This window comes from Bufo gargarizans, chromosome 11 (assembly GCF_014858855.1).
Source record: "Bufo gargarizans isolate SCDJY-AF-19 chromosome 11, ASM1485885v1, whole genome shotgun sequence".
Taxonomy (NCBI): Eukaryota; Metazoa; Chordata; class Amphibia; order Anura; family Bufonidae; genus Bufo; species Bufo gargarizans.
Genome location: NC_058090.1, coordinates 84,613,070 through 84,635,513, shown reverse-complemented (window position 1 = coordinate 84,635,513; position 22,444 = coordinate 84,613,070). Strand labels below are relative to the sequence as shown.

At 41.8% G+C, this 22,444-nt stretch overlaps 1 protein-coding gene and 1 long non-coding RNA gene across 2 annotated transcripts in view; one reads left to right on the top strand and one right to left on the bottom strand.

Moving 5' to 3' along the window:
• The first annotated feature begins 533 nt into the window (after positions 1-533).
• Positions 534-22,444, top strand: part of LOC122921496 — a 38,971-nt gene continuing 17,060 nt past the window's right edge. Inside the window, exon 1 of the long non-coding RNA XR_006387029.1 lies at positions 534-639. This is a non-coding gene — a long non-coding RNA (uncharacterized LOC122921496). The remainder of the gene's footprint in view (positions 640-22,444) is intronic.
• The window catches only part of LOC122921494 (sodium/potassium-transporting ATPase subunit alpha-2), a 28,035-nt gene continuing 18,108 nt past the window's right edge, over positions 12,518-22,444 (bottom strand). Inside the window, exons 15-23 of the mRNA XM_044271490.1 lie at positions 22,151-22,301; positions 21,757-21,925; positions 20,796-20,950; positions 20,274-20,397; positions 16,917-17,062; positions 16,450-16,580; positions 16,046-16,147; positions 15,401-15,492; positions 12,518-12,940 (exon numbers count right to left, since the gene is read on the bottom strand). Coding sequence (XP_044127425.1) covers positions 12,912-12,940; positions 15,401-15,492; positions 16,046-16,147; positions 16,450-16,580; positions 16,917-17,062; positions 20,274-20,397; positions 20,796-20,950; positions 21,757-21,925; positions 22,151-22,301 — 1,099 coding nt within the window. The 3' untranslated portion in view covers positions 12,518-12,911. The remainder of the gene's footprint in view (positions 12,941-15,400; positions 15,493-16,045; positions 16,148-16,449; positions 16,581-16,916; positions 17,063-20,273; positions 20,398-20,795; positions 20,951-21,756; positions 21,926-22,150; positions 22,302-22,444) is intronic.

The window sequence follows — 22,444 nt, the reverse complement described above, 5'->3', positions numbered from 1 at the left end:
GCAGTATTATAGTAGTTATATTCTTGTACATAGGGGGCAGTATTATAGTAGTTATATTCTTGTACATAGGAGGCAGTATTATAGTAGTTATATTCTTGTACATAGGAGGCAGTATTATAGTAGTTATATTCTTGTACATAGGAGCAGTATTATAGTAGTTATATTCTTGTACATAGGAGCAGTATTATAGTAGTTATATTCTTGTACATAGAGGCAGTATTATAGTAGTTATATTCTTGTACATAGGAGGCAGTATTATAGTAGTTATATTCCTGTACATAGGAGCAGTATTATAGTAGTTATATTCTTGTACATAGGAGCAGTATTATAGTAGTTATATTCCTGTACATAGGAGCAGTATTATAGTAGTTATATTCTTGTACATAGGAGCAGTATTATAGCAGTTATATTCTTGTACAAGGGGTAGTATTTTACAGTATTGTAGTAATTATAAGTGTGTGCATATAGGTAGCATTACATAACTATTTATAACCTATTACTACACCCTCTTTAATAATATTGTTATTGTTACTTACAGGTGCAGCATACCCCCTTTGGCCATTTTTAGCAGAATTCCAGAAAGATGTGTAATGTCTTTTATATTCTGTGGTTTGGACTGATACAAGTGGTTGTAAGCAGGTGAGGTCAGAAAAGGTCAGCACTTTTCATGTATTCGAGCTGTTGGTGTCCTGGAGTGGTGTAATGATACGTACTTGGTATGAGGCACACTTTATCCTACGCCAGCAGGCTTCATACCTTATTTCAGAGAGTGCTACATTTTACAGCTGCCAGCCTGGGTGGTGTATTAATAGCCAAAGAGGAGAGGGGAGGGATGGTCAAGGATTGAGGTCTCCAGAGGAATCTGCTGAGGGTCTCCACCTCACCCCTTCTTTAGATAGAACCATATACACTTAGTAACTCGTCCTGCATAACATGTGTTTAGGAGTGGTTTTCTTCAAACATTCGTGGTGAGGTTGGATCTCCTCTATAAACTGAACATTTCCTAATATGACATAAAAAGAGGTTATCCAATATTGCTCGCCTCATTACATTTTAGCACCACTTTTGGATCCTCTTTGTAAAAATAAGACATCTACTGACCATGGCGCCAAAGAGTGTCATTTGAGGTAATATCTTGAAGGACAACACATCCAGATGAAGGATTGTCAAAAGAGAGTACTGGTCATGTTTTTGGAATTACTGCAAGTCCTCTGGGAGTCTCCGTTGACCATTCATATTATTCTAGATTGTGTTGTCATTTCGACCCATGAGTTTGGCCTAAAGTGTGCACCTGGAATTATTTTATGGGACAATGACTAAGCCAAAAGAGTTTTTATAGTGCATTGTTTTATAGACTTTTCAGGGAGTACACTGAGACCATATATGTAGGTATCACTATTCCAAAGAGGTTGTGAGGGTAAAAACATCTCATACATGACCCCTTCTACATCACCATGTTGTGTTATGTCTTCTTCCTATGTCTCTTACCTTTAACGTGAAGTCAGGAAGTAGCTAATAAAGCACTCATTTTTCCAGCTATCATCTAGTCACAGAGTCACCCAGGCTTCTTTGAAATGTGAACAAAGGGGTTAAGGAGCAGGGCACTCTCAGAAATTTCGGACCATATGGAGAACCATTATAAAATATATATTTATTGATGTACTGAATATTCTAAAACGATGGAACTCGCTATAAAACCATATAAAAACCTAAATGTAGGTAAATGACATCAGTTGATATATCTAAATAGCAGCAAATTGGATCTAGACAATATTTAAATTATTAGTATACAGCCCCAACAACAGTATATCGATGGGGATGATCTAAAATAAGGTAACTATTGAGTCCACCTCTATCATTCAATGGTGTAACTTCAAAGTTCCTTAATGTTTCCCACACCAACACCAATCCTTCCTATGAATACTAATATTAGAACTATCCTGAGCAGAGCGGCGTCCCGCTCGATCAGAATGGGTAGCCGCGTCCCGCTACTTTGAAGCTTGCAAGCAATTAAAAAAAGTTACCTTTTAACCAGCTTCCATCGAGTCAGTCTTAACCAAGCCGTGGGATATTGCTGCTCCCTGCGCTGTGCTAATGATGTTGTCGCACTACGATATCGGGAGCTTTTTCTTCTAGTGAAGACCACACTGGTGTTCCACACGTGGGCCAGTTGCTATGCCGGTCCTTTCTTGTGTTTGGCCGTCAAATCGCACAGGTAACTTTCGAAGGTAATAGATCCCACTTTTTTTGGGTCTGTTTGGATCGATGGATGTTGATATTTCTGGTCACAAATGGCGGGGGATGTGGCACCAGATGCTTTTCGGGGTATGTTCATTCACCCCTTCCTCAGTGGTAGCATTAAGGAACTTTGAAGTTACACCATTGAATGATAGAGGTGGACTCAATAGTTACCTTCGATTTATTTCAGTTTGATTATTTTAGATCATCCTCATCGATATACTGTTGTTGGGGCTGTATACTATTATTCGAATATTGTCTAGATCCAATTTGCTGCTATTTAGCTATATCAACTGATGTCATTTACCTACATTTAGGATTTTAGATGGTTTTATAGCGAGTTCCATCGTTTTAGAAAATTCAGTACATCCTTAAATATATATTTTATAATGGTTCTCTATATGGTCCGAAATTTCTGAGAGTGCCCTGCTCCTTAACCCCTTTGTTCTCATTTTATAGTGATCGAGTGAGTGTTCTCGATTGGTGAGCTGCACCTTTTTTGGTTTGCAGATAGGCTTGTGCGAGATCTAACCCCGTTGTTTCACTTCTTTGAAATGTATTGCGTAGTATCTCCCCTCAATATACAGATGTAGATCTACAAAAAAGATTCTATTATGACGATGTCCTGGGAGACTTGTCCTTCAGAATTTTCGTCCCCATCCTTTTTTCATGAGGCTTAATCATATATTCTTCAGCCATTTGTTTGCTAAGTTTGCAGTGTCTTTGGAGGCTGAAGTCCTTCAGTATATAGGATGTCTTCTGTGATATGTATGCCCTTGTCTTCGATACTTATTGGGAGCTCACAGTCCTAGAAGTCATGGAAACTGCTTAAAAACAGATCACGTGGCTATGTTTGTATGTTGTCTTAGATGATGGAACATTTTTAGACCTTAAAACCCTCTAGAATATGTGAAGATGCTCAGATATGTTCAAACGTCTAGATGACATCATTTGCTATGTATTTGTAGAAGACTTCTTCACGCCCTCTTAAGACACAGTACAGTAAACTCCGCTCCTATTGGGTTCCCAAGTAACACTCACATTCCTTTAACATTTTTAATAAGCAAATTGGGCAAAGAATCCAGACTTCAAGAGCTGCAACCATGATTACAGCCCAAATCGTACTGCCTAAACAACCAAAGTGCCCTATATTGGTTCCTCTATAAGGGTCCATTCACACGTCCGTAGTGTATTGTGGATCCGCAATACACCCAGCCGGCACCCCCATTGAACTGCCCATTGTTGTCTGCAATTGCGGACAATAATAGGACATGTTCTATTTTTTTCCGGAGCCTGCGGATCGGAAGATCGGGGCCGCGCTCCGGAAATGTGGATGTGGACAGCACACTGTGTGCTGTCCGCATCTCTTCCGGCCCCATAGAGAATGAATGGGTCTGCACCCGTTTCGCTACGTTGCGGAATGGATCCGGACCCATTCTACGGACATCTGAATGGAGCCTAAGGCCTCTTGCACACAAACGTTTTTTTTTTCATTTACGTTCCATTTTTTGCGTTCCGTCTATGGTCCGCAAACAAAACCATTCATTTCGATGGGTCTGCAAAAAACGGAAGGCACTCTGTATGCATTCCGTTTCCGTATTTCCGCATTTACATTCCGATCAAAGATAGAACATGTCCTATTATTGTCTGCATGACGGACAAGGATAGTACTGTTCTATTACAGGCCAGATGTACCAATCTGCAAAAAACAGAATGCACATGGATGTCATCCGTATTTTTAGCGGATCAGGTTTTTTTTCAGACCGCAAAATACTGGAAAAGACATACAGTCGTGTGCAAGAGGCCTAATAGTGACTCCCTTGAATGGTGTAGACTGGACCGCTTACATACATAGAGCCGGGCAAAGCATGCCCATGAATTGTAATGGTAGCTATAGTGATCCTATGAACAATACCTGATAGAGTTGTACTAAAATAGTACCAACATGAATAGTGCTAATTTGAGTCCGTCCCCCCCCCGTCCCCCCCCCCCCCCGAAAAGGGCCTCTACTATGATTATAAACATTGTAAGTCTTCCGGTTCCGGCGCCAACAAGAGAGGCAGCATGTGTTAGGAGCTCCGCTCCCTGGGGCACTGCGGACACAGAATCGTTGTTAAACTGCCTGCCTGCGGCATCTTGGTCAGTCAGAACAATCAATGTGAGTGACCACCTGTTTATGGACCGCTTTCTCATACACATTGGAAACAAACCAAAAAAAACAACCCGCCAAGCCTAGTACAGCACCAGCGGACAGCAAAATGGCGGCGGTGGCGGTGGAGAAACAGGACCCCAGCTCCTCACCTTGTGGGGAACCGAGCGATCATAGCGCAGATCCAGAGTTCGACAAAAGTGACCTGGACTACAAACATCTAGCGATCGAAGTAGCCGCACGTCTCCTTCCAGATCTGCAGGAAGCTCTGTCATCCACCATTGCCCAATCTTTTGCAGCCTTGCAGGCTGAAGTTACACTTCATTTCACTAAACTTGAGGAGCTAGAGCTGAAAATGCAAGGAGTAGAAGCGCAAGCTGACACACTTCAGTCGCAACTACATAAAGCTCTAGCTGAGAGCAACAAGCTGTGGGACAAACTCGACGACCTCGAGAATTGCTCGAGACGCAGCAACTTGAGAATTGTCGGACTCACCGAATCCATTTCGGCCAAAGATCTGGTCTTAATCTGTGAGTTAGAATTACCTAAGGCTCTTGGTATATTGTCTCGCTGCAAAGTTGAGAGAGCCCATTGGGTGGTCATGGGCATGCCCCCTATACCCGATTCCAGACAACTGACCACTACCGCACTACAAACGCCCAGAAAAGCCAGACCGCGACAGGTCATAGTTAAATATCTGGACTACTCGGTTAAGGCTACTATTTTGCGGGCTTACAAACAAAATGGCGGTCAGGTCATGGTAAGAAACCAGCATATTTTAATCTTTGGAGTCTTCTCCGCTGAAGTATCTAGGCGCAGACGCGCTTTCATCCCTATATGCTCAGCACTTGTTAAAGAAGGCACTCGCTTTGCACTGATGTTCCCGGCTGTTCTGAAGATTTTCAATTCCGACGGATCCACCACAACATACGCAGACTCGAAGACAGCATCTAAAGAACTAAGGATTTTCTACCAAGGGCCTGCGCGACTACCAGCACTCACTTTCATGGAGGTACCAGATCCATCAAGAGACGCCCTACCGCAACGCAGAAGACCCGATCTACGCCCAAGACCCTCCAGATCACCTTGCCCTTTTGACAGGGATAACTCCTCGCTCCTTATTGCAGATGGACTATATCACGGTCCACACTGAGGAATTGGCAATGGCGGGAAGGTACGTTCGCGCCGGCGGGAATTGATCTCAGCCTTAGACGCCAGTACCCTATTTTAATACATCCGGCTGCCGCTGGACACTGGGTGCGCAGGTTGAAGGTATCAAAATGTATATGTTAGACAGGCGAGAGTACTCTCTTTTGGCTATGTATGTTTCTGTCCCGGGCTCCCTTGACATGTGGGGATAGTCAATGTATTACACTCCTTACACGAAATACTGAGACAATGGCTCTGGTCTTGTCATGTATGTGGTGACTATTTTATGGCCCCTACATACATGATATATTCAGCCCTATGACATGTGGACCACATGAGCCGAGCTGGAAAGGAATCGCATACTACATCATATCCCTGGTTATGTTGCTGATCTATTTATAGTCCTAAAAATAAGGGGAAAAATAAAAATACTACCTTGCTGACACATGTCTAGGGCCCCCGGGTGGTGGGAGGTTATCACCTGATTTCTTGAAATGTTTATTTGTGTTCGACGCCCCATGGGGTGCTAATACTTATATTCTCATATTGTGCTTCTTGTTGGAAAAAAGTGAAGACCAAATTCACGGTTTGACATATACGTTTTCTCAGTTGAAGGCTGAGGTGATGGTTATCACCTTATCTACCTTCATGAAGTTACTGTTACAAGTTGTTGTTAAGGTGAGGGGGGGGGATGTGGGAGGGTGGGTTTGTGTTTTCTCCAATGTCAAAGTCGTATATCCTATCCCGATCGGATGCCCTCAATAGCTGATCACATAAAAATAGTTTCGTGGAATGTCAAGGGCAAAAGAATGATGACACTGAAACATCTGAAACGTTTGTATACAGATATCGCACTGTTGCAGGAGACACATCTGACACTTTCTGACTTTCCACGAATGAAACGTCTCTGGGTGGGGGAGATCCTAGAATCACCTGCGGAGGGGAAAAAAGCCGGGGTTCTAATCCTGCTGAAACAGGGTCTTACACATACTGTGTTGAATCATTCCCATGATGACAGTGGCCGGGTGTCACATACTCACCTCTCGTCACCTTCGGGTGACCTGAGCATATTCAACATCTACGGTCCTAACACTCATGATACAGATTTCTTTACAGCCCTGGGGCACCAAATATTGCAAGATCCTGTCAAACAAAAAATTGTTGGTGGAGATACGAACACAGCTCTTAATCATGTAGAGGATAGACAAAGAGGGGGCCTTTCAAACACTACCTCACCTCCAGGAGACCAGAGACTAACACATTTCTTGGGAGATACTGGTCTAATGGATGTGTGGGGAACCTTTCACCCTGAAAGCAGGGAATACACCCATTTTTCACACGCACATGGTTGTGCATTGACTACATTTTAACTAACAGAGACAATATTGGTCAGTTTTCGAAACCTACAATTGAAGATTTAGAGTTCCCCTAAAGGCACAGATTTTATATGGAGGTTTCCCTCATCCTTAATATAAGATGAAAATTTTAGGGATATCCTCAGAGGATGGTGGCTTGAATATAAATGAGACAATGAAGAATCTACTAGCCCCCAATTGCTGTGGGATGCGGGGAAAGCAGTCCTTAGAGGTCGAATCATGGCATACATGTATAGTGAGAAAGCTACCATTAAAAAAGAACTTAGCCAACTAAGTGATAACCTGAAAACATCATACACAGCGTTCAGGGTCACCCCTTCTCCGGCCCTACTGAAAAAATGGCAGACGGCCAAGCTAGACTTTGAGACTACATTTAGGAAATGGGAAACTATAGCCCAATCCAAATGGGAGGCCCATCTATTTAGACACGGCAACAAAGCTGGCAAACTTCTAGCTGCCTTGGCAAAGGGTAGCAAACCGGTGACAAATATAGGTACCCTCAGGGACGATTCAGGGAAACTATGTTCCAGCCCTCAAGGTGTTAATACCATATTAAGAGATTTTTACGCGGCATTATATAAAGAGCCTAGGCATCAAGGTAATAGAATGGAGGAATGGTTAAAAGAAGTCCCTCTTGGAAGGCACAGGGTGTCAACACACTGAGTGATTTATACACTGGCGGCAGTCTGTGCTCCTCCTCTCAGTTACAAGAAAAGTTTGAATTGCCTCGCTCTTTCCTTTTTAGATCTCTACAATTAAGGCATGCGCTAACAGCACAGTTTGGGACAGGAGGTCGCAAAATTTCTAATTATCCCCTGATAGGAGTTCTTAGATCGCAGGGCCCGAGAGGTATTATTTCTGCACTCTATACGCGCCTGCTTAACAACCGCACGCTGATGAACCCCCTTGCTGTTGAAGGGAAATGGAAGAACTCCATCCCCTCCCTATCGGCGGATGATTGGAATGAAGCACTGCTGTCTCCGACGCGGGTCTCCCCGTTAGTCACTAATAGGCTGATTCAACAGTTTATCCTGCATAGAAGTTATCTCACACCTGTCCGATTGCATAAAATGGGTAGACTGTCACATAGTAGGTGTCACAGGTGTCATCAGGACGGGGCAGACTTTTGGCATCTCATGTGGGATTGCTCATACTTAAGGTGCTTCTGGGAAGCTGTGGTAGGGGTACTCTCCACAATAGTCCCAAATGCAGTACCGCCGTGCCCAAAAAGCTGCCTACTCGGTATCCCTGATGAGGAGGTTTGGGGTCACCATCACAGGATTCTTCTGAGTGAAACCCTATTCCTTGCCAGGAAAGCCATTGCCCTGAGATGGATGGATGATAGAATACCTACACTGGGTCAATGGAAAGCGCTGGTCAATCAGGCTGTAAGCATGGAAAAGGTTGTCTATACTCACAGGAAGTGTCCACAAAAGTTTGACAAAGTGTGGGGTGAATGGTGCGCATCTCCTTTGACTGTGCATAATGCTTGTATGTATTCAGCTGCTGATGTGTAGTAATATGTCTATGTGTATTGAGGCAATTGTGGTCTCTACACGATATATGACTTAGTACATCTTCTAACTGCATCGGATCTAATGCAATACTGTCCTGTACTGCTGTACTTGCACTATGTCCCCTGCGTGGGATTTATCCTGGAATTGCTACTTCTCTACTTGTGCTGATGTAACATGCCTTTCTTGTTAAACTTCAATAAAACGAGTTTAAAAGAAGTCCCTCTACCCACCCTATCAGACCTAGATAGAGGAACACTTAATGCACCAATAACAACAGAAGAAGTCAGACATACCATCAAAAACTTATCACTTGGGAAGGCTCCTGGCCCAGATGGGTATACTGGGGAATTTTTTTCGCATCTTATCCCACGACATTGCCCCAACGCTATCTCAAATCTTTACTGGCTACATGTGGGGCTCAGATATCCCTCCACAAACGAACACAACTCACATAAAAGTTCTTTCCCAAGGGGGAAGAGGCCAACTTTTAAAAATGATAGCCATTCCGAAACTTCTGTATCCCATGCAGATGATCCCGCTCCTTCTCAAACACTCAAGATATTAGAAAGGGCATTCAGTTTGTTTTTATGGGCAGGTAAAAGATCCAGAATAGCGCTGACGAAACTCCAACTCCCTAAACTTAAAGGGGGGTATATCACTACCGAACCTCAGTTTATATAATCTGGCAAGTCTTATGAGGCACTGTATTGATTGGCTATTCAACACCAATTTTTATACTAACGGAGCCCTGGAATCGCAATTAGTGTACCCTTGGAGTCTGAAAGCCCTCCTACATACCAAATATTCAGCCAAACCCCCCCTTGATAAAATCGAGCCTACTGATAAAAGATACCATAGCAGCATGGAATGAGTACCGTAAAATATTCAAACTTCCCTTTACACTATCTAAGCACATGCCCTTATGGGGCCATCTGGAATTTCCAGTAGGGCTAGAACTTAAACACTTCAATGTATGGAAGACGGCGGGCATTACAAGGGCTCTAGATTTATGGAACGCGCAGGAGCACCGTTATTACTCCTCTACTGAATTACAGGAAAAATACCATTTAAATCGCTCACAACACATATTCGCCTGAGTTTCCTATATAATAGAATCCGTGACCCAAAAGGGACATTATCTCTAAATAGGTTTGATCATGTGATAGGCCAGGGAAACACTAAAAAGTCACTGTCTGAGCTTTATCAGGAGATTAGAGAGGCTAAACAAAAACCCCTTGCGGAAACTCTTTTTTCACCTTGGAAAAGAGCTTTCCCTAATATCGAGGTGCAACAAACAACATTGCAGGGCTGGGAGAGGGTGTATTTAATGAGGGTCGGAGAGAAACGAAATTCCGAATGTTGCATAAAGCAATAAACGGCTTCCAATTCTCCTCTCAAGCCCAGAATCAAAAGCGAATAACTTGTTGCCCAAAATGTCATCTTGATAGATCTGACATGGTTCATGGGATTTGGTCCTGCCCGGAAACAACGAAATTCTGGAAATGAATAAAAAGCCAAATAAAAAAGTATTTAAAAACGTCCATTTCTAATACTCCTGAACTTATTCTGTTTCATGCCCCCCCTCCCGGAGCATAGGCACATACATCCAATTGTTCACATAATTATCCTGGCGGCCAAACGATGCCTATTCAATAATTGGCTCCAACCACGTGTGCCCTCAGCAAATGAAGTATTCCAACACATTAAAAAGTGCTTTGACTTGGAAAAAGTGGAGGCGGATACCCTTAGGGGTAAACGCATTAGTTCATTTTTCAAGAGGTGGGAAGGATTTATTCAAATAGTTTATTCAGATGCAGAACTGAGGGAACTAATGAAGCCTTTTCTATCTTCGGAATGGTGTTTAAAGAGGAAAACTGCAGGGACCCTGGGGAGACTTTTAATTGATTGAGGTTTAACGGCTAGTACGATTTGTTATATGGAGAGACATATAAGGTTTCGGGGAGGGGGGGGAGGGATGTTATTGGTTTGCTCTGGTTGTAGAACTGGTCTTTATTAACATCTTGAACATGTATACATTACTGTAATATTTTTATGGTATTCACTATACTACTGCTCTGTGCATTTACACTCACCTAAAGAATTATTAGGAACACCTGTTCTATTTCTCATTAATGCGATTATCTAGTCAACCAATCACATGGCAGTTGCTTCAATGCATGTAGGGTTGTGGTCCCGGTCAAGACAATCTCCTGAACTCCAAACTGAATGTCAGAATGGGAAAGAAAGGTGGGCTACAACAGCAGAAGACCCCACCGGGTACCACTCATCTCCACTACAAATAGGAAAAAGAGGCTACAATTTGCACGAGCTCACCAAAATTGGACTGTTGAAGACTGGAAAAATGTTGCCTGGTCTCATGAGTCTCAATTTCTGTTGAGACATTCAAATGGTAGAGTCCGAATTTGGCGTAAACAGAATGAGAACATGTATCCATCATGGCTTGTTACCACTGTGCAGGCTGGTGGTGGTGGTGTAATGGTGTGGGGGATGTTTTCTGGGCACACTTTAGGCCACTTAGTGCCAATTGGCCATCGTTTAAATGCCACGGGCTACCTGAGCATTGTTTCTGGCCATGTCCATCCCTTCATGACCACCATGTACTCATCCTCTGATGGCTACTTCCAGCAGGATAATGCACCATGTCACAAAGCTCGAATCATTTCAAAGTGGTTTCTTGAACATGACAATGAGTTCACTGTACTAAAATGGCCCCACAGTCACCAGATCTCAACCCAATAGAGGATCTTTGGGATGTGGTGGAACGGGAGCTTCATGCCCTGGATGTGCATCCCTCAAATCTCCATCAACTGCAAGATGCTATCCTATCAATATGGGCCAATATTTTTTAAAGAATGCTATCAGCGCTTTGTTGAATCAATGCCACGTAGAATTAAGGCAGTTCTGAAGGCAAAAGAGGGTCCAACACCGTATAAGTATGGTGTTCCTAATAATTCTTTAGGTAAGTGTATATTCATAATTAGCATTGTTCCAAATGTGACATATATCATGCCTGTGAAATCTCTTTGAATCTCGTTAAAGATTATATACAAAAAAAATGCATTGTAAGCTAGGGTGTCCCACTTAAAGGGGTATTCCTGTTGCAACAGGTTATACTTTTCTTAATCAATAAGGTGCAATTGTTAGATCTCGGGGGCGGGGGGGGGGGGGCAACCATTGGAACCCGCAGTTTTCTCCAGAATGGGAGTTTACTGGCCCAGTTTTGAATGGCGTAACAGTCCAAAAAGCACATTGTTGCACCATGAAAGCTCTATGAGACTACTAAAGAGAGCCAAGCTCTGTACTTGGCTACCTTCAGCAGTGCCATAGAGCTGAAAGGAGTAGCAGGTACCATCCTCAACGAAGGCAACCCAGTTCTTGAGATTGGTTATCTCCTATGCAACGGATAGAGAATAACTTGTTCTTTCAGGAACAACCTTTGAAGGAAATCTTAGACCAAGGCTGAAGAGGTTGAGACACAGCAATTGGACTTTTGGCCTCTTGTTCTGGACGGGGGCCAGCTCTAACTTCACCAGTCATCTTTTTGACATGTTGAAATGAAGATAAGTATGAATTGAAAACTTCATTTAAGACAAGTATGCCCTGCTTCTATACTTAGATGTGCAGTACTCAGATGGTGTCCAAGGTTGGATATTAACTCAGGACCCCAGAGTGCTAGCCACAGGTTTCTATGTCCATGAGCACATGTTGATGACCTTTAGATCTTGAAAGTGATCTTTAGATCTTCCTAGGGCCACAAGCTATAGGTCACCTTTAGATCATGCATGTGAATCTCCAATGTGTTGGCTAGATGTGTCAGTTTGGATGACTATGAACCTCAAACAATGATATTCACTAGGAGATATTTTGTGGGATCTCAGCTAAGCTGATAGGGGTGTGTCTGTCATCACAATGTTGACAGATTCCAAATGGCAACCCTCAGAATTCTCAGGAAGATACAACGCATCTGTATGTAGGCTCAGCCTATAATCTGATGTTCAGAAGTGGAGTATCCTTTTAAATACAGGATTTTAGCTATATTTGAGATACTGACACGGACAACGAGTGACTGAATTTTATGAACATATATGTTTTATAAAGTTTAGGAGAAGTACATATGTTTGATACACCTTGGCAGAACAGGAAGAATAGGAGGATCACAGTACAGGTCAACTCGGAGGAGCTGTCAGAGGTGGCAGGAGCCCACTGTGGGCACTGTGGTTAGTGACACAGGGGTTAATAGTGTGGCTTCCGCTATAGCTATCTGCCAGTTTTTGCTAGAACTACATATGAATGTACCATTAATTTCCATGGCTGGGGTGGTGACCAGAGTACAAGTCTCAAGCATCTACATGGTATTAAAAAACACCCCCACCATAAGTATATAAAGTGGATGTCATTGTCTCAGTATGTCTACAGCATATGTAGCCTTCCAGCATGGCATCTTCTTCTAGCAGTAAGCCTTTAGTAGTATGACTCCTTCTCCACCCATCCTGAAAGTAAAAGGAGACAATTAGATGTAGGTAACATAATGATCATATTCACCATTTATGACCAAAAAGAGGACCTTAAATTGGCCATACACATTAGTCTACAGTTGATCGAAATGGACAATTTCAACCGAAACCATTATAAAAATTAACAATGAACTATCCTATTAGCCAACAATCGTGTGAAAAGAATTTGGCCATTTTCTAACATTTCTGTTCGACATTCAGTGGAAAGATTTTTCTTTGGAATAATGTCCCCATTAAGACTTTTCCTAGCGTTCACCACCCAATATGATTGAACGCGTATAGCCAGTGTGAACAAATGTAACTGCCAAAATGGATTAAAATGTATCCGTGTACATAGGAGAAGTATTATAGTAGTTATACTCTTGTATATAGGAGGTAGTATTATAGTAGTTATTTTCTTGTACATAGCAGTATTATAGTAGTTATATTCTTGTACATAGGAGGCAGTATTATAGTAGTTATATTCTTGTACATAGGAGCAGTATTATAGTAGTTATATTCTTGTACATAGGAGGCAGTATTATAGTAGTTATATTCTTGTACATAGGAGGCAGTATTATAGTAGTTATATTCTTGTACATAGGAGCAGTATTATAGTAGTTATATTCTTGTACATAGGAGGCAGTATTATAGTAGTTATATTCTTGTACATAGGAGGCAGTATTATAGTAGTTATATTCTTGTACATAGGAGCAGTATTATAGTAGTTATATTCCTGTACATAGGAGCAGTATTATAGTAGTTATATTCTTGTACATAGGGGGCAGTATTATAGTAGTTATATTCTTGTACATAGGAGCAGTATTATAGTAGTTATATTCTTGTACATAGGAGGCAGTATTATAGTAGTTATATTCTTGTACATAGGAGCAGTATTATAGTAGTTATATTCTTGTACATAGGAGGCAGTATTATAGTAGTTATATTCTTGTACATAGGAGGCAGTATTATAGTAGTTATATTCTTGTACATAGGAGGCAGTATTATAGTAGTTATATTCTTGTACATAGGAGCAGTATTATAGTAGTTATATTCCTGTACATAGGAGCAGTATTATAGTAGTTATAATTTTGTACATAGGAGGCAGTATTATAGTAGTTATGTTCTTGTACATAGGAGCAGTATTATAGTAGTTATATTCTTGTACATAGGAGCAGTATTATAGTAGTTATATTCTTGTACATAGGAGGCAGTATTATAGTAGTTATATTCTTGTACATAGGAGGCAGTATTATAGTAGTTATATTCTTGTACATAGGAGCAGTATTATAGTAGTTATAGTCTTGTACATAGGAGCAGCATTATAGTAGTTATATTCTTGTACATAGAAGCAGTATTATAGTAGTTATATTCTTGTACATAGGAGCAGTATTATAGTAGTTATATTCTTGTACATAGGAGCAGTATTATAGTAGTTATATTCTTGTATATAGGAGCAGTATTATAGTAGTTATATTCTTGTACATAGGAGCAGTATTATAGTAGTTATATTCGTGTACATAGGATCAGTATTATAGTAGTTATATTCTTGTACATAGCAGCAGTATTATAGTAGTTATATTCTTGTACATAGGAGCAGTATTATAGTAGTTATATTCTTGTACATAGGAGCAGTATTATAGTAGTTATATTCTTGTACATAGGAGCAGTATTATAGTAGTTATATTCTTGTACATAGGAGGCAGTATTCTAGTAGTTATATTCTTGTACATAGGAGCAGTATTATAGTAGTTATATTCTTGTACATAGGAGCAGTATTATAGTAGTTATATTCTTGTACATAGGAGGCAGTATTATAGTAGTTATATTCTTGTACATAGGAGCAGTATTATAGTAGTTATATTCTTGTACATAGGGGCAGTATTATAGTAGTTATATTCTTGTACATAGGGGCAGTATTATAGTAGTTATATTCTTGTATATAGGAGGTAGTATTATAGCAGTTTTTTTATTGTACATAGGAGGCAGTATTATAGTAGTTATATTCTTGTACATAGGAGGCAGTATTATAGTAGTTATATTCTTGTACATAGGAGGCAGTATTATAGTAGTTATATTATTGTACATAGGAGCAGTATTACAGTAGTTGTATTCTTGTACATAGGAGCAGTATTATAGTAGTTATATTCTTGTACATAGGAGGCAGTATTATAGTAGATATATTCTTGTACATAGGAGCAGTATTATAGTAGTTATATTCCTGTACATAGGAAGCAGTATTATAGTAGTTATATTCTTGTACATAGGAGCAGTATTATAGCAGTTATATTCTTGTACATAGGAGCAGTATTATAGTAGTTATATTCTTGTACATAAGAGCAGTATTATAGTAGTTATCATCTTGTACATAGGAGCAGTATTATAGTACTTATATTCTGGTAGACAGGAGGCAGTACTATAATAGTCTATCATCAGCGTATGCCTCAGTTTTCTCACCTCCAGGATCACGGCGTAAGATCAGTTTGCGGACCTCGTCATATAGAAATATGAGCAGACTGTACGGGAAGGCACAGAACCACCATGTCACCCTGTGAAACAGAAAAAGTCAATCATATCCCTTCCATCAGTAATAACCGGACACATTAGTGAAAGCCATCGAGCTTCGAACACCAGTGATTTAAAAAATTACTGGTAAGTGATTCTGTATAGATGTTTTAAATCACTTTTTGGGGCTATTTGCACATATTGAACCATATAGAATTTTGGCTTCTGAGTGAGGACCATAGTATAGTATTGTCTATGAGTATTTAAATTTTTGTGCTTGAGAAAATGTTATGCTGCTAGCACCATCTGCTGGACATGCTACATACCGCCAGTAGAAGACCAGCACACATAAATCAGATTAAACAAGCACAGATATGAAGTCATGATTTTTATGGCTTTATAATCTGATGGCAAACTCTTTGGATTAACTACTATTAACAGCACTGGGATAACGTACTGATTTATGACTGTCTATCCTCTAAATGTGATGCATGATGGGTGCAACTGGTAATCACATATCAATGTCAGTGACTATGGTGTTAGAACATGGCTGATAACAGAAAGCAGCGGCTGTTACTGCATGATTGCTCTGCTCACTTCAGTGGATACATTCGGAGGGCAACATCCATTCCAGGACAGTAGGACATGAATGCGGCCAGCGCCGTCTCCTCCAGGAGACCAAATATCAGAATCCTGTTCCTGAAGAGACAGACAACATTGCATTGGTAGGATAGCTCAGAAATGTTCCTTTAAGACCAGACATGTGAATACAGGAGGTTGATGTGACCCATTATAGGACTCCTTGGCATTGTCCTCACCCCAGGCAGTACAGAAGGTTGGAGTACTTTTTGGGAAGTCCCATGTTTAAAGTGTAAAAGACTGTCTTGATGAGGAACCTCTGTATTTAACGTCTCCGTCATCCTGACACTTTTGGACCACAACCCTAGATTACTAATAACTATTGGCACCTGAATGTTGTGATTACACCAAGAGCTCCTTACTTCATGCCTTGCTGGAAGACAGAGTTCCTTCTGGTTTTACAGATGATCAGGTCAGCCCATTGGACGACTACGATGCTGGCGAAGTAACCTGTGTGACAGGTGAACTCCACCACTTTCCGCTGCTCGTAGGTCTGGCAAGAATAACCAAGCGTTTGATGTTAGACATCACAGTACGGATAATGAACAACCTAAGACCTATAGTACACCAGGAGATCTTAAAACCAGTATATGTAGTGGTAACATAGGGGTATGAAGATGACTACCAGTATTTGATTTATCTGGGATCCTCACCTGATGCAGTCTGCTGAGAGGAGTAGGAAGCCACCTACAGGCTGACATCATAAGAAGACATCTCACAAGACTTCTCACTGGGATTCAGCAGTGCTTCAGACTACTTATGTCCTAGCTAAAGGTATCAGTCTAGTTCCGCTCACACAGACAAGGATAAGGTGAACAGTTTCACTTACCCATTCTTGTCCATAACTGTCTTCTACGGCATTATTTGACCGATCGTCCCAGTCCAAACGTATGCCCAGCAATCGAGAGGGCAAGAAACCATTCTCTGCCAGGATTACAAAGTAGGTGAAGAACCCACCAAGGGCCTGGATCATACCTGGAGAGACAATATGTCCAGACGTTTACACAGTCTGAAGGCTGGAGCAGAAGCTATTTCCAGCTCTTTCATTTCATTGAAAAATTCATTCAATAGATACATAAGGTGTTATTCCCCTTTAAGTAGTGGTTTCCATCCTGATTTTATGGACCTTTAGGTCTACAACAGCAGATTCTGTTTGTTCTCTTGTACCTCAGTTTATAATCATGAGAAGGAGTTGTCCCGAGAAGACAACCCTTTAAAGTTTATAGATATATAGAGTTTAATCCAAAGAGCCATGGTGGATCTTAGGGGTTTTCATGGCACATGAGGCATGCGACCACCATGAATCTTGGTAGCATCTGTACAGAAGTATTAGTTAGACATTATATAGGTTTTTCATGGCGCTGTACGATGTACTATCTTTGTAGTGTATGATTGCTTTAAGATTGTACAGCATTGTTCTCTATTCCTCTGTACAGAAGTGTTGTAGGTCCAGTGTATATCACTGGTATTTGGGCACCATGCCATGCTGCAGCATTTCCCAACCAGTGTTCTGCCCACTGTCTGTGGTTCTGGACTGGTTATCAGCCTATCATCAGGACATCAAACTGCAGCATTGCCCATAACTCCCTGACACTAGTTGGCTTTAGGAACTGTGAGTAGGCCAGAGACCTGAAGACAGGAGAAGTTGAGAACAAGGAGGGGTAAGCAAATGCCTGCTTTTAGCTTTTTAGGGGTCAGATTAATTCAGGAGTCTCAATTAGGGTATATGATCTGAGATTTGAAGTCATTAAGGGGTTAGTCTGACTGCTGGGATCTGATCAGGGGCTTACACAGATCTCACAGGGCCCCATACAAAAACTTACATTTTTTCCTTTAAGCAGAAGAAAATTTTGTTTAAAAAAACCCGAATATGTTTCTCTTCTATTAAAAAGCTGTTTGTCTACAGCCACCACTAGGGGGAGCTCACTGCATAGGAATTTTGTACTTACCATTGATCTCTTTGCATTGAGCTCCACCTTGTGGGCACTACATGAAAAAACAATGTTTTATTGCTTGGCAAAGAAGTTGTTCAGCATTGGGCCCCATAAAAGTTGTGCGGTCTGCCATCTGATGTGAGTTCTGATCTGGGGTATGAATTCGTTTAGGGGTCTGGACTGGGGTCTGATGAACTAAGGGCCTGGTCTGTTCTCTGAATAAATTTACAGAGGTCTAGTCTGGGGTGTGAATTATTTAGAGGTCTGATCTGGGGTCTGAATTAATGCAGGGGTGTAGTCTGGGGCCTGATTCATATAGAGGTCTAGTCTGGGGTCTGAATTCATTTATAGGTCTGTTGAAGCAATTGAATAGAGTTAGGGGTCTGAATTAGTTTTGGGGTCTGACATCTGAATTAATTGTCTGGTTTGATGTTTAGGTCGGAATTCATTTTGCAGTATGAGGTCTGAATTAGTTTTGAGGTTTGGAGTCTAAAGTGATTCAGGGGTCTGGTCTGTGGTCTGGATTAATTGAGGGGTCTGGTCTGAGGTCTGAATTCATTTATGGGTCTGTTCTAGTGTCTGAATAAATTTAGAGATCTGGGGTTGGAATTTGTTTTGCAGTATGACGTCAGAATTGGTTTGGGAGTTTGGTGTCTAAAGTAACTGAGGGGTCTGGGGTCTGGATTAATTTAGGGGTCTGGTCTGAGGTCTGAATTCATGTATGGGTCTGTCACTAGTGTCTGAATACATTTAGAGGTCTGGGGTCGGAATTATTTTTACAGTATGACGTCAGAATTGGTTTGGGGGTTTGGAGTGTAAAGTAATTGAGGGGTCTGGTCTGGGGTCTCGATTAATTTAGGGGTCTGGTCTAGTGTCTGAATTCATTTATGGGTCTGTTCTAGTGTCTGAATAAATTTAGCGGTCTGGGGTTGGAATTAGTTTTGCAGTATGATGTCAGATTTGGTTTGGGGGTTTGGAGTCTAAAGTGATTGAGGGGTCTGGTCTGGGGTCTGGATTAATTTAGGGGTCTGGTCTGAGGTCTGAATTCATTTATGGGTCTGTTCTAGTGTCTGAATAAATTTAGCGGTCTGGGGTTGGAATTAGTTTTGCAGTATGACGTCCGAATTGGTTTGGGGGTTTGGAGTCTAAAGTGATTGAGGGGTCTGGTCTGGGGTCTGGATTAATTTAGGAGTCTGGTCTGGGGTCTGAATTTATTTGCAGGTCTAGTCTTGAATCTTAATATATTTAAAGGTCTGGGGTCTGAATTTGTTTTGTTGTGGTCTCCTGAGGTAAGAATTTCCAGGGGTTCCCGAACACTACCTGCCTTTCTGTATGGTGCTTATAATTAGATACTGTATGGCCTGGTCATCTGAACACTGTATGACGTGGTGTAACATTGGAACGTCAGACATAAGGCCGGCCGTGCCCATGACCCTGACATTTTGGAAATACTCCTGGTTGTCCTCTAGTGTTGTGTCTGGCCATCAGTCAGGTTCTAGGTTGGAAGCTCCTCTGTCCCAGCAGGCAAGGTCTAACCTAGTTTTCTGCATTGTCTGTGGACTCTGGTGTAATTAACTGCTGGATCTACATTCATCTTGAGGAGATACAAGGAAAGCTTTGTCAATTACCTATCCCGTGCATTACACGCAGACAGACTGATCTTTTTATTCCTGGCGCTCCACAGAACAGCGTAGCTCGGCGCATAACTGCACAGCTGTAATCTGTCATTTCACTCTCCAAACAGAGCAATTAATCATTGCAGCTCAGACCTGGAAACAAATTGCCCTATTTTATTTTCTTCCAATTCGGAGGCAGGCTAATTAAATAATGAAAGTCAGTTCAGCGGTAATGAATAAATAACAGAGCGGTGTGCACTGTGCAGAGTCATTGATGCGGGAGAAGAACAAGCAGAATCCAAGACCTGGGGACCAGAAGCCTTCACATGTCACAGACTTGGAAGCGCTACTTAAAGGGAAATCACGCCTGAAACAATAATAGAAGTGATTTAAAGGGAAGCTATCAATCGGCCAGCTTTTTCACTGATAACGTTCAGCTAGAATGGCTTGTGAAGGCTGCACCTTCTGAATGGCCTCGTGAAATCAAGGAACTGAAATACAGCTCGATTATTCCCTCTCTGGTATTCAGCAGAGCCAACAAGGGACATTTTAGCATATGAAAAGGTTCCTCATCTCCACCCACTGGTCATAAATGGTACTGCGTTCTGCATTTTAAAATGTAGGACCTGGACCCACCAATCTGCCCGTATGCCATGCTGATAAGACGCTCGTTCACCAGTTTATCCGTCCGTGGGTTCCTGGGTTGTCTCTTCATTATGTCACTCTCTGCAGCTTCATAGGCCAGTGAGATGGCAGGTACCTGAATCAGGGAGAATACAAATTTTAAAAAAAATTGTCTGTCTGTAGGATGATATCCACTATGGGACGGAAGCCATCTTAAAGGCGGAGATTATATTTGGTAGAGCACAGCCTATAAATGATTTTGATGAGGCACCATCCTCACTGAACCTCATGCCGCAATAAGTCAATGGAGTCCACAAACTGCAAATAATATGTAAAATGATATCATAAGATAGGAAATAAAGTCTCACATTACACAATACAGCTGGAGCAGGGGTCAGCAACCTCCTTCACTCCCAGCATGCTCCATTTACTGCAAGAACAGCCAAGCAAGTGTGCACGTTGGGAGTCGTAGTTTGACAACCGCTGGCACACCACAGGTTACTGACCCCTTGGCTAGACAGTAGATGTACGCACCATGTCTGTGCCCAGATCAATACACAAAATGGTGACTGTGCCCAAAGGAAGAGGGATATTAGCGATGATGAAGAGTAAAAATGGCGTGATCTCCGGGATGTTACTGGTCAGAGTGTAAGCAATGGATTTTTTCAAGTTGTCAAAAATCAGGCGGCCTAAAAAGGAAAAAAAAAATCACAATACGTAAATATTATGTAAATGCATCACAAAAAGTCATTATTTTGGGCGTGAAATTATTTAAAGGGACACTAATGTGACCTCACAGTTAGATTTTCTGAGGGTAACTCCATTAAACCTATAATATCCTTTACATTTGAGCAGTTTCAATGAACTAAAAAGTGCAAATTTTGCCCTAAATTTATTTTAGCGTAAACCTATGTCACCATCTTGTGAAATATGTCCCTCTCCTCCGTGTGTTCTCTCAGTAGAGAGGTCACATGGCACAAAGTAGGTCACATGATGCAGAGAGGAGGTCCCTTGATGACACAGGAGGTGAGGCCACATGACAGGGAGGAGGTCACATGACAGAGGAAGTCACATGACAAACGTCTTTGTAGCCCTGTCTCTTTAGAAACAAGAGTAGTCATGTTTATAGGGTGTGAATGTAGTCTGCTGATACCTGTTACCAGCATTTTCGAGCTGGGGAAAGGTCTTGGATGGGATGACTGTCTGCTACCATCAACCCTATGCCACATGTCTTCAGCTGTAAGAACGTCCATGGCCATTGACATACGTATGCGCGACTGATATCTTCCTTCACATTTGGCTTGGCTTTAGATGCTTACAGCAGAAACCTTCGAGGCTGCCCCCTACTGGCCACCATATTGTTTGAAAGCAAGACTAATGGAGTCCTTTGACGAGAAGCATTGCCTATGTGTGTGGTCCACTTAGTTATAGGCTATATTATATTCAATCTGTCATGCATAATAATAAGCTGGGAGGACACTTGGCTCTTACAAACCTTCCTCGACTCCAGTCACAATGGAAGCAAAGTTATCATCCAGGAGGATCATGTCTGCCGCTTGCTTGGAGACATCAGACCCTGCTATGCCCATGGCCACCCCGATATCTGCCTTCTTCAGAGCTGGAGAATCATTGACACCATCACCTGTCACAGCAACTATAGCGCCCTGTGAGAGAGATTACACTGAGTTATGGTGCTAGTGTCATCGTAAGTGGGGTCAATAAGGTGGTACCATAAGAAATGAAGCTTTATGAGGCTGTGAGGCACCACTGATGTTGGGACATGATATCCACTGACACAAATGTCTGACCCTCATCATTGTGAAGGCCAGTTCCCCCAAAAAGTAACTCTAATCAAGGTTCCCCTACTTCAGCACTGCCATAAACTCTACCTGTCTCTGACAGCCCTCCACGATGATGAGCTTCTGTTGTGGTGATGTCCGGGCAAACACAATCTCTGTATGGTTCTTCAGTATGTCGTCCAACTGTTCTGAGGTCATGTCCTTCAGGTCAGAGCCATGGATGACACATGCTTTGGCTTCCCTGGCAAGATGGAGGAAGTTGGTTATTGTGCAGATGTCATCTAAATATCGTCCTTGGTATGATTACACATGAGCCACTTGATATGACTCTTGTGGCTTACAGGTGTGGCTGATAGCACATAACAATACCTTACACCCAATAAA